Source organism: Bubalus bubalis, chromosome 4 (assembly GCF_019923935.1).
Source record: "Bubalus bubalis isolate 160015118507 breed Murrah chromosome 4, NDDB_SH_1, whole genome shotgun sequence".
NCBI classification, from domain to species: domain Eukaryota; kingdom Metazoa; phylum Chordata; class Mammalia; order Artiodactyla; family Bovidae; genus Bubalus; species Bubalus bubalis.
The window spans coordinates 127,738,346-127,750,837 of record NC_059160.1 but is presented as its reverse complement, the minus strand read 5'-3'; the positions used below and the strand labels follow the sequence as shown (position 1 = coordinate 127,750,837).

The 12,492-nt window shown below is 47.0% G+C and overlaps 1 protein-coding gene across 2 annotated transcripts in view; it reads left to right on the top strand.

The window, feature by feature from the left end:
• The window catches only part of GNG4 (G protein subunit gamma 4), a 64,509-nt gene extending 55,360 nt beyond the window's left edge, over positions 1-9,149 (top strand). Inside the window, exons 3-4 of one of the 2 annotated variants that reach the window (XM_044942050.2) lie at positions 2,847-2,944; positions 3,527-4,575. In XM_044942050.2, the coding sequence (XP_044797985.2) occupies positions 2,847-2,944; positions 3,527-4,190 (762 nt within the window). In that variant the 3' untranslated portion in view covers positions 4,191-4,575. Of the gene's footprint in view, positions 1-2,846; positions 2,945-3,526; positions 4,576-8,821 lie in introns of those variants that run through there. The other variant, XM_025284535.3, reaches the window with a different exon arrangement.
• Positions 9,150-12,492: the final 3,343 nt, after the last annotated feature.

Genomic DNA, 12,492 nt, shown 5'->3' with positions numbered 1-12,492 from the left:
AATTTCAGAATAAAGATTTCACTTTGAAAGTAAATTGTCTATTTTATGTTCAAAGATGGCAGATGTTTCTAGGATATGGTGACGTCTGCATGCAATATTTTGAATACACTGAAGGAACTTTGAACCATAAAAATCAATCTAGGGCTGATTAAGGAAACCCTCCCTTTCAATCTAAGGAGTCGGTTTTTAGTTTAATTAATGCCCAGATACTAAACTGTGTGTTAGGGTGTCACCTTTCCTGTGGAAGGCTCATTAAGATGATCATTACATGTGTGTATCTTTTCAGATCCCATTACAGCAAGCTTCAGGGGTTATCCAAGATACTTTGGTTACACAGGAGTAAAGGGACCTTGGACACTGCATGAAATAAAGCTGATGGCGAAGGTGGGAAAAGGTGGAAAACTCCTTTTGTTGTAAAAATGACTTAACATGCTCATACTGTGCTGTAGGATGTTCTCAATAATTTGAGTGCATCTGTAAAGCTAATACTGTGTGGAGCTGACCCAGATCCACACAAAACTGGGTGCTGATCACTTGGTACCAGTACTAACAATTCTGGTTTCATTCTTGTAGTACAGGTGCTCCAGATGGCACACTGCAATCCAGAGGCGTGTAGATATAACTAAGCAAACACATCTGTGACCCTGAAACAACAAAGCGAGGCATTCTAAGAACAGCTTGTTTTCTTGAAAGAAAAATTGTGGCATCAAGCGCAGTATCACCTTTGATAGATGATAGAAAAAGCCCTAGGTTGGACCTGCTTAGAGCTAGCGAGGCCACATGTTAATGGCATGGTTGTAGACCCGGGGCTGTGAGGGGAGCAAATACACAACCGTGAGACCGGAAGGAGACCAGTCTTAACTCACCTCCGCAGTTCAGTTCAGTTCAGTTCAGTTGTGTCCGACTCTTTGCAACTCCATGAATCTCAGCACGCCAGGCCTCCCTGTCCATCACCAACTCCCGGAGTTCACTCAAACTCATGTCCATCGAGTCAGTGATGCCATCCAGCCATCTCATCCTCTGTCATCCCCTTTTCCTCCTGACCCCAATCCCTCTCAGCATCAGTCTTTTCCATTGAGTCAACTCTGCATGAGGTGGCCAAAGTATTGGAGTTTCAGCTTTAGCATCATTCCTTCCAAAGAACACCCAGGGCTGATCTCCTTTAGAATGGACTGGTTGGATCTCCTTGTAGTCCAAGGGACTCTCAAGAGTCTTCTCAACACCACAGTTCAAAAGCATCAATTCTTCGTCATCTCTTCAAGAAAATTAGAGATACCAAGGGAACATTTCATGCAAAGATGGGCTCGATAAAGGACAGAAATGGTATGGACCTAACAGAAGCAGAAGATATTAAGAAGAGGTGGCAAGAATACACAGAAGAACTGTACAAAAAAGATCTTAATGACCACGATAATCACGATGGTATGATCACTCACCTAGAGCCAGGCATCCCGGAATGTGAAGTCAAGTGGGCCTTAGAAAGCATCACTACAAACAAAGCTAATGGAGGTGATGGAATTCCAGTTGAGCTATTTCAAATCCTGAAAGATGATGCTAGGAAAGTGCTGCACTCAATATGCCAGCAAATTTGGAAAACTCGGCAGTGGCCACAGGACTGGAAAAGGTCAGTTTTAATTCCAATCCCAAAGAAAGGCAATGCCAAAGAATGCTCAAATTACCGCACCTCCTCAGGGCGACCCCTAAAGCCCCATTTTTTGAACCCCTCCTCCCATGCCTTGGCCGGATGGTTGGGGATGCAGTGCCCCCTTGCGGTGCGGTAGCTCTCAGAAAATTAGTCAAATCTGCCCATAATGAATGGATGTTGACAAGCATCTAAACAAGTAAACTGATCAAGAGGAAGGAAGCTGTAATAATATTTAGCAAACCAAAAAGCCAAAAAAAAAAAGTGATGATATTTAGTAAACCAAAAACCAAAAAATACCTGCTAATAATATTTGCAAACTTCAGACCAGCTGGATCCTGTTGTTAGTAGGTAAACTGAAGAACATTAAAATTTTTTTATTTAATTTGGACACAGGTGGAGTCGAAGCTGGCAATGCCAAACCAAAGGTAGTTAGCACCATCCGTTGACAGGCAGAGGGCAAGGTGTTTGGAGAGAAGATGCTGAAGCAAAGCACTATTTGACAGGTTTAGCTTAAGCAGTTGCACTAGGTGGGAAAGCCTGGCTGGCTGGCTGTGGTGGTCTTAAGTTTCACTTTTTCAAGTTCTCTGGCTTAGGCGTTAGTTTAAAAAGGCTTTGCTGTGCTCAGTTATATTCATCTCTTTGGGACCCTATGGACTGTAGCCTGCCTGGCTCCTCTAGTCCATGGGATGTTCCAGGCAAGAATACTGGAGTGGGTTGCCATATTCCTCCTCCAGGGGATCTTTCCGACCCAGAGATTGAACCTGGGGCTCTTGTATCTCCTGTCTCGGCAGGCAGATTCTTGACCACTAGCACCACCTGCAAAACCCTTAGTTTAAAAAGGCTGCTACTAAGGAATTAGAGCCAACCCAGTGTAATAGCATCTTTGTTGATACACGAACAGCATGCAGGTCACAGCCTAGAGGAAGGAGTCTCAGAGCAACATTGGAGCATCCATCCAAGCCAGGGCAAAGGAAGAGGAAGCCAGTCCCAGCTGCTGACACTTAACTGTTATGGTTTTCTTGGCAAGATTGTCCATGGGGGCTGCCCTGGTGGCCCAGTGGTTAACACCCCATGCTGACAGTGCCGTGGGTGCAGGTTCAATCCCTCATCAGAGAACTAAGACTCCACATGCTGTGCAGCATGACCAAAAGATTATTTTTAAATTGTCCCTGGATTAAAAAAATGACCTAAGAAATTTTAGTTGCAGGACTTCTCCTGGTCACATGAGTTCCCAGGTAGCTGGTCTACAAAAAGAGTGTGCTGGCCCAGCAGACAAGAACTTTCCAGGCCACCTTCCAGGTACAATTTTCATGAACAATTAATCAGGCAGCTACTGTATGTAGTGTTTAGCTTCAGTTAGCTTCTGGCTACTGTATGTAGCCAGACCGCTTCACGTCAGTCCTGGTCTCTCTCTTACCGGTTGTATGAACTTGGACAGATTTCTTAACTTTCATGCCTTAGTTTCCTCATCTGTAAAGTGACTTTGCTGCTGCTGCTAAGTCACTTCAGTCGTGTCCAACTCTGTGCGACCCCATAGATGGCAGCCCACCAGGCTCCTCTGTCCCTGGGATTCTCCAGGCAAGAATACTGGAGTGGGTTGCCATTTCCTTCTCCAATGCATGGAAATGAAAAGTCAAAGTGAAGTCGCTCACTCATGTCCGACTCCTAGCAACCCCATGGACTGCAGCCCACCAGGCTCCTCCGTCCATGGGATTTTCCAGGCAAGAGTACTGGAGTGGGTTGCCATTGCCTTCCCCCACAATAAACCATAATTGTGTAAAATAACCTAATTTGTATACTCTTCCTAAGTAAAGTCTACATTACCCTCTCCTTATCTCACTTTTTTTTTCCTACGCAACCTGACCCCTACCCCAAATGCAGGTGTCAGATTCCTAAAAAGCCTCTGGAGGAAAGCTATGAAAAAATCAGGAGGCATGCAGGTTTGTGGAAGAAACCAGCTAACCGGTTCAGAGAAATACTTTCACTGCCAGTTTTATGGTCCAAAATGCAGAGTGAGACCCGATTACATCTCAGGAAAATTCCCAGGGCAGCGAGGAGTTGGCTGAGATGCAATACCCATAAAGTCCTCTCTGGCGGAGAAAAGAAAAGGATAGGAACCTTCAGCCTGGGCAGAATCTTCATTCCGTCCCCAGCAGAGAAAATCAGGTGCTTCCATCTTCCGTGCTGCCCCCTGGTGGCAGCAAGAGCAGGCCTGGCATCGGCACATGCTCTCCCGGATGTTAGTTTTTGGAGCCAAGTACAAAATCTTTGGGTGTCCCTCCAGCACGGCTGTTCTGTCTGTCTGCGGTCGGGGAGCCAGGGAGGGGCTGCGCTCCCAGGACGGGGCCAGCCTCTGGATCCGGTTTGCTGCGTTTGGCCAGGTCCTCATTGTGAGCCTTGCGGATGTGCCCGTACGGGTCCCCTGACTGCGTGTAGCTGCGCAGGCTGTAGCGGCACTCGTAGGGTCGCTCCCGCGTGTGCACTGTGGCGTGACGCCGCAGTGTGTAAGAGCATGAGAAGGTCTTCCCACACGTCTTGCAAGTAGGAACATCTTCAGTAAAACCCCCAAAGCTTCCTGGGGCTGTTTCACACTCAGAAGGCAAGTAGAGTGGCTCATGCAGGCCGGGTGGAGCAGGCAGGGGCGAGGTCACCAGTCCTCGATGATACTGCCCTGGACCTGGCAGCAAATGGTAGGGTAGGTGCGAATCTGGCGGCAGGAAGTGGTCATTGGGCCCCACCTCCTCCAATCCTGCTGCCGTGGCTCCTCAAAGGCCTCTGGCTGGTGGGGGCTGGCCACCATACATGGCTCCTCCAGGAGGGAAGAGTCCCTGACAATAGTATTTAGAAGAATTAAATGAGGCCAGACATATAATGGGGCTTCCCCGGTGGCTCAGTTCAGTTCAGTTCAGTCACTCAGCCATGTCTGACTCTTTGCGACCCCATGGACTGCAGCACACCAGACTTCCCTGTCCACCACCAACTCCCGGAGCTTACTCAAACTCACGTCCATCGAGTCGGTGATGCCATCCAACCATCTCATCCTCTGTCATCCCCTTCTCCTCCTGCCTTCAGTCTTTCCCAGCATCAGGGTCTTTTCCAATGAGTCAGTTCTTTGCATCAGGTGGCCAAAGTATTGGAGCTTCAGCATCAGTCCTTCCAATGAATATTCAGGACTAATATCTTTTAGGATTGATTGGTTTGATCTCCTTGTAGTCCAAGGGACTCTCAAGAGTCTTCTCCGACACCACAGTTCAAAAGTATCAATTCTTCGGTGCTCAGCTTCCTTTGTGGTCCAACTCTCACATCCATACATGACTACTGGAAAAGCCATAGCTTTGGCTCAGTGGTAAAGAATCTGCCTGCCAAGGCAGGAGATACAAGAGACGTGAGTTCAATCACTGGGTCAGGAAGATCCCCTGGAGGAGGAAATGGCAACCCACTCCAAACTTCTTGCCTGGAGAGTTCCATAGACAGAGAGGTCTGGCAGGCTACAGTCCATGGGGTTGCAAAGAGTTGGGCACAACTGAGCGTGCACACACACACACACAAGACGTATGACAATGTGTTTAGCCCCAGGGCTTGGTGCATGTTAATAACAAGGACTCAGTTCATGCCAACTATTATTTTGATTAATGATTTTATACGGTTGTCTCTTGAATTTGTTTAATATGGATCTGCCACAAGATATGAGCCATTCTTGGCTTGCCAGAAAATCATGTCTCTGGGATCGGTTGGCTGGAACCAGCCTCTGGATAAAAGGGGCAGGTTCACCAGGGTAACTGCCCCCATGTGGAACTGGATGGGGTGGGGTGCTCAGACACCCCTGTCTCCGTAGCCCTGCAGAGGTGTGCAGCTGTGCTTCTGTGATGTTTTAGTGCACCCTGATTATTTTAGTAATGTTACAATTTTTGAGTCTTCTCAGACCCCTGGAAAGCAAAAGTCTTGCCTTATTTTTTCCCCTATATCCTCTCAATTAGCTGAAAGATTGACACACAGCTTCCTAGATAAAATTGTAAGGTTTATAGAGAATTCAGAATGAATGGAAGCATTCCCTTGTCCCTAAAAGTGAAATAGATGGGAAAAAGGAAAACTAGAGATAGGGGATGATGATAAGACTTTAAAAAAATATATTTATTTATTTATATTTGGCTGTCCCAGATCTTTAGTTGTGGCATTTGAACTCCTAGTTGCAGCATGTGGGGTCTAGTTCCCTGCCCAGGGATCAAACCTGACCCCCTGTATTAGGAGCATGGAGTTTTAGCCACTGGACCAGCAGGGAAGTCCCAAGACATTCTTAAATGAAGCATCTGGAAGAACTCACTGAAGTTAGAGCTAAGAGGACCTGGCTCTTAGGGAGGAAGATAGATGCTCGAACATCGCCACCTTCTTGCGCATGCCAGCCTGGGCAGTGGTGAAGACCGGTTCGCAGTGGTTGTGGGAGGAGCCGTTGGGTGAATTCTGTGGTCATCTTAATACAGCGGCCATGGAGAAGACCCCTTGCCTCTGTGGGCTGAAGGAGATGCCTGGAGTAGAGAGGAGGGGACTGCGACCCAGGCAGGGGAGAGCCCTTGGCTTTGGTTCAGAATGTGACAAGACTGATGCCAGGCTCAGGCTCCACACCCAAGCACTCACGGTGTGATTCTGGTTTTTTGTATGTCTATCGAGTTTTTTAAAAAAAATACATTTGTTTATTTGGCTGCACCAGGTCTTTGCTGTGGCACGCAGGGTCTTTTAGTGGCGGCACATGACTCTAATAATAGTTGCAGTGTGTGGAATTAAGTTCCCTGCCCGGGAATCAAACCCAGGCCCCCTGCATTGGGACCGCGGAGTCTTAGCCACTGGGCCACCGGCAGAGTCCCTCCCTCACACCTTTGTGGGCTCCAGAGTCAGCTTCCCTGCTCCTGTTCTCTAGTCCCTTGTGGTGGCCTCATAGGTCCCCTGCAGGCCTATATGTGTGGCCTCCACCTCACCTGGGAGATTCCTGTATGGGTGTCCTGTAAATCACTGCAAACTTCATTCTCATTCAACCCAGCATCCATTTTATTTAGGCTCTACAGCACTGCGGTGGTGCTATCGGAGCTAAAACTACAGACCGTTTAGAGTAAACAGGATCTTGGAGATAGCTAACTCTCCCAATGTTATAAATGAGGAAGCTAAAGTCAGAGAATTTGAGTGACTTACCTAAAGTCGCACAGTCATCTTGGGGCCAAGATGGACAGGGAGGCCTGATGCTCCATCCCACACTCCCAACAAATGTAGACTTTGTCTGGAGTTAAGGGGACTCATAGGCTCAACTTTTAGTTGTTTCATCAGAAGGAAAAATTTATTACATATCTCTACTAAAATTATGTGTTATATTCTAGCCACTGCTGAAAGAGGTAAATCTGGGCTGGAAATTAGAAGATTTTCTATAAAATTTTGGAAGACGGGCCAGTTTTTTTTTTTAAGTTTTGAGCATTGGTAGCATTGTTTTTGTTTTGTTTTTAATATTTATTCGTTTGGCTGTAGCAGGTCTTAGTTGTGGCATGCGAGACTTTTGTTAATAGTTGCAGCATGTAAGATCTAGTTCCTTGACCGGTGATTGAACCCAGGCCCCCTGCACTGGGAATGTGGAGTCTTAGCCACTGGGCCACTAGGGAAGTACCAACAGCCAATTTTTAAAACCTGGATGGAAGGTGTAAGGCTTGTGTGTACTGGGGGCCTTCAAACATTTTTCATTCTCCTGCAGCTTGTTTATCATTCTGGGGAAGATTTAGACACTAATCGCATGAAAAGGTTTCCTTTTGACTGCTATATACTTACTGCAGCCTGTGGCCTCTAATAGGCACTTACAGGCAGAACAAGCCAACCGGCGGGATGATTCAATACGCAGGCCAGTCATTTGCTGGACTCGTGACCTAGACCACGGGCCCAATGAGCTGGTCCCTTCCTCCTCTTAGCAAACGCTTCCCAGCGCCTTGCCTACTCCCACCTGCTTCTCCCCTGGAGCTCCTGGAGATTACCTGGAAGATAATTGGATCCACAGCTGCCAAGTGTCAACAGGCTTCAGAGAAGCCTGAAAGGAAAATCAAAGAGGTTTCTGGTCAGGAGCAACTCTCTCCTCAGAGAGAGTTGGCCTTCCAAGTTCAATGTGGGCTTGTTGGGTGTAGCTTATGTGTGTGTGTTCTCTGTAATGTGCTTATGATCTGTGTTCTCCTGGGGAGGATCAAGTGCTTGGGTTGGTCATGAGAGTGAATTGCAGTAAAACAATAACACTAATGATAATAATTACAATCACCAGGGCCAGAAATTGGCTTTATCTGTCTAGAGGTAGTTTTACAGAGTCATTGGTGAGGCTTCTGGCCTGGAACCTTCACTCATCACTCAGTTCCGAGTAGGACTAGATATCGAGACCTTCCTGATGGTGCCTCATACCTCTCCTGGTATTGATCTACACTTCTACTGGGTGGCACCTCTTCCTGTCACCTAGTCCAAGCTCGTACTGCTTGACCCATGACAGGCCACTAAGTCGAGAGACGAGTTGTCGGGGCAAAGAAGAGTGACTTTATTTGGAGAGCCAGCAGATGGAGAAGATGGGGGACTAGTGTCCCAAAGAACCATCTTCCCTGAATTAGAACTCAGGTTTCTTTTATACTAAAGGAGGAGAGAGGGTGGCTGGTTATTACAAATTTCTTGGTATTGGAATCCTTTGTTCTCACAGCTGTCCACATAGCTCTGGTCACAATATTCCCATAAACCTCCAACAAGATAAATGCTCTTCTCTGTTCTGCAACTTTCTATCTCTCTGTGAATGGAAAAGTGTTGTACTTTTAAAGGTCAGAGCCTTGAGAATGGGCTCTCCTGTATATTTCAGGAGGAGCATTCTTTTTATGAAAGATGCAGAGCCTGCATGACAAAGCACAGATAACACAGCACAAGGGTTAGAGCTAAAGGAATAGATCCAATATGGAGTCAGGCTTGTTCTTCTCTATTACATTTCCTCGGAGGCAACTTGCAAAACCCGTCTCCTCTGGATTTGCACAAGCCCTCTCTCCAGGCCGCGGAATGGCCTTGCCATCGGCAGTGCATGCAGCACAGCCTATCCTCAGGCTTGTCCACTTTCCAGACCGACACCTCTGCCTCGGACCCACCGTGAACTGGCCTCTAACCCTGCACTTGTGCTGTGTACCCCCCCAGGTCTCCCAGGCAGCAGCGGACCTCCTGGCCTACTGTGAAGCTCATGTGAGGGAGGACCCTCTCATCATCCCAGTGCCTGCGTCAGAAAACCCCTTCCGAGAGAAGAAGTTCTTTTGTACCATCCTCTGACTCCATTTGTTATGAAAATGTCTCCTTTTCTGGCTCTAAAATCCCTGGTAGAGGCCGCGCATGCTCTTAGCTTTAGGAAGCTCTGCCCACACTCACCCCTGCCCAACCAGCGTTACCCCGCTGCCTGTCTTTTCATTGGTTTTCTTCATTGTCTGCAGTTTCACCTTTTCTTTTCATGTTTCTGTTATTTTCATTATTTGAAAAGAAAATACACATTTTTATAGCCAAATAACAAATGTGCCAAGTTAAAAATAAGTATGGGTGTAAGGGCTTAAATTTTTTAAACATCAGTTCCCAAGTTTACTTACATCAAGTTTATACATTTCAGTGGATAATTTATTGAGAAGAGAAAAGGTACTCAACAAGCCCCCCATTTACCATCATTCAGTATCAAATTAGAGCATTTTGACCAACTGAAGTCCGTGGATAAAGGTTCCATCTCTCTTCCTGGAGAAAGTTCTGGAAGTTTTCTATTTCCTGCTTTTCCATCATCCTGTTTAAAAAAGAAAGAACCCACATCACTGGATGGTTTTCTAAATAGGGTCATCCAGGGGCCCTGTGACTCAGCCCCAGATGGGGAGCCCAGACCCCTGTTTCCCACTGATTGTCCTTGATTCCCTTTGTAGGTGGTCCTTCTGCAAATGTAGGTGGTGGGTAGATATTGGAGTGAGCTTAAGTGTAAATGTGGCCCCATTACTTCTCTCTACGTGCTCCAGCCAAGCAGGCCAGTGGCACGTTTCTTCTCTCCAAATACCACTTCATCCTGCTTCCTCCTATTCTGGCTCCTGCCCTGCAGGGGCTGCATTAATAAGGGCCTGTTCTGGGCACAGCACTGGGCCCTGCAGGGTTTCACCAGGGTGGCCCCTGCCCCAGAGGAACGAGTCAGGGGGAGCAACTCACCATGTAGCATCCAATGATCGAAGCATTCACATGTATCCACTTACTTAATCCTCCAACAACATACATCTGTTCTAAAAAGGAAAACTGAGGCACAGAGAGACCATGTAGTTTCCCCAAAGCTATAGATAGTAAACCAGAAGGCTGGCACCTGAGTGCAGACAGTCTGGCCCCTGAGTTTCACTGTCTTCCAGCCATACCTGTTTGCAGGTAGGTAGGTAGACCTGAAAACAGCCTGAACCGTGTGCCACGAAGCACCATTGCTGGGGTCTGCTCAGCAGCACACTTCTCTTCCCATCTTCCCTGGGAGCAGACGTGTCAGTCCCATATTCTGGCAGCTTATGGAAAATGATATGTGTTTGCCCACGTGGAAGGCTAGACAGCTTTTGGTTTTTCTGAGACAAACTTGCAGGTTCCACCTAAAACAAACTCCTATCACTCCAATAAAGGAAGGGAGTAAACCACAGGGCAGAGAGTGAATGCTCTGTCCACGTTTGCCCTGATCCATTTGTTTGGGAACTTCCTCCCACCCTGGCTCTGGCAGTAGCTACACTGAGTGATTCTAGGCAAGCCACTGTATGCCTGGAACATTCCAGTCTGCAGATTGTGGATAGTGGGCAGTTACTCCTCCTGTCCATCAGAAAGGAGATCAGTCCTGGGTGTTCACTGGAATGACTGATGTTGAAGCTGAAACTCCGGTACTTTGGCCACCTGATGCAAAGAGCTGACTGATTTGAGAAGACCCTGATGCTGGGAAAGATTGAAGGAGGGAGGAGAAGGGGACAACAGAGATTGAGATGGTTGGATGGCATCACCAACTCGATGGACATGAGTTTGAGTAAACTCCGGGAATTGGTGATGGACAGGGAGGCCTGGAGTGCTGCGAGTCATGGAGTCACAAAGAGTTGGACACGACTGAGCGACTGAACTGAACTGAACTCTTCCTGTCTTTGCTCTAAGATGGGGAGGTGCTACATAGATGAAAGCTCTGATTATCGTTTAAAACAAGTAGGTTTACTGAATGCCAGGATATAGTATAGGGATCTAGCATGCGTGACTTCAAAGATCCATGGTTCAGTTGGAAGAATCATGTAAAATCACCCACAAAAAAGGCAATATAATTTTCAGATCAATTAGTGACTTGCTACCCTTGTAAATGATTTTAGTACATTTTTATTCTTTGCTTCTTTTGTTGAAATCACTTCTTCATTTCATGAAAGCTCCCTGACAATACCAGTGTTGTTAGGAAGCTGTGTGCTCAAACTATAGCGTAATTGTGTGCTGTCTGTGATAATATGACTTCCAGTCTCCCTCTATTTTGGTTTATGACCAGGATCTCTTTATCCTGTGGTCCATGTCAACATCATTAACTTGATCAAGCAAAGCACAATCCATAAAAGCACATTAGAGAGACTGGGAAAGTGGGACAACACAGAAACCAGCTAAACCAGGTCAAGAGAGAACTAATGCGCTCCTCGACTTCACCAAACTTTTTTCCTTTTGTTTTCGCTTTCACCATCCCTCCATGTTCTCTTCCCTCTCCTCCTGTCTGCCTTGCATCCCTCCATGAAATGCTTTTTGTCTTTTCACTACACCTTTTCCTTTCAAACCTACAGCATTTTGTGTGGCTTGCCCCTTCTGATGTATCCCTGAACTCAGTGTTGCCCTTAAAGGCGAACTCATGCGCATGGGCTGTGAGACACACAAGTGTGTGGATGAGACCCTCCCCCCGGCAGCGGTGGGGATCCGATGAAGCTGCCTGGAGTGAGCAGTTGTCATATGGCGTTTCCAGCTTGTCCAACACCTGACCCCTTTCCTGAAGGGGGAAATCATGAGATCACCCCATATAAACAAATGTGGTGGGATGCAGTGCCTCCAGCACCATGGATGCTGAAACGGGAACGTCTTTCCTGTCACAGGTGCACCCCCTTCTCCAGCACCAGACTGACCAGGCAGTGACCAGTGACCTAGGGTGAACTCCCTGGACTCCCATGCTTAGGACTGTGAGTTTGATGCAAGTGACACAGAAATTAAGGGATGCTGAGATTCATTTCATGGGAGCTGTGATGGTCCAGGGGTGGCAGTGGTCCATCATGAAGGTTTCCAAGACTAGCAGGCCGCAGGGGTGGTGTCCACTGGTAGTAGTGTCTAGGGATGACGGAGTCCTGAGCAGATTGTTTCTGCTTCATTCCTTGGCCCCACTGGGCTGTCGTGGCCCCCACCTGTCTTCCTAACTCTCCTTTCTAGCTTTCTGTCAGTTCGGTGAGCATTCAAGCTCCATCCAATAAATTCCTCATTCTTCTGTGAAATAGCCTGGGTTAAGTGTACTTATCATATGACCTAAAGACTCCATTCCTAGGTGTCTACCCAAAAGAAATGTGGATGTATATTCACCAAGAGAAATGTACTAGAAAATTCATAGAAGCACTGTTCATAATAACCCCAAACTGGAAAGTACCCACATGCCCATGTTGAATGGATAAACAAGTTATAGTATATTCACACAGTGAAGCCCTACACAGCAAGGAGAAGGGATACTCGTGCAGACACACGCACGACACTGTGTGAGTCTCACAAGAGGAGGCAAATCTGTACCGTATAGTTCTGTTTACATCAAGTGAGAAACCCGGCAAAGCTGTTTGCAA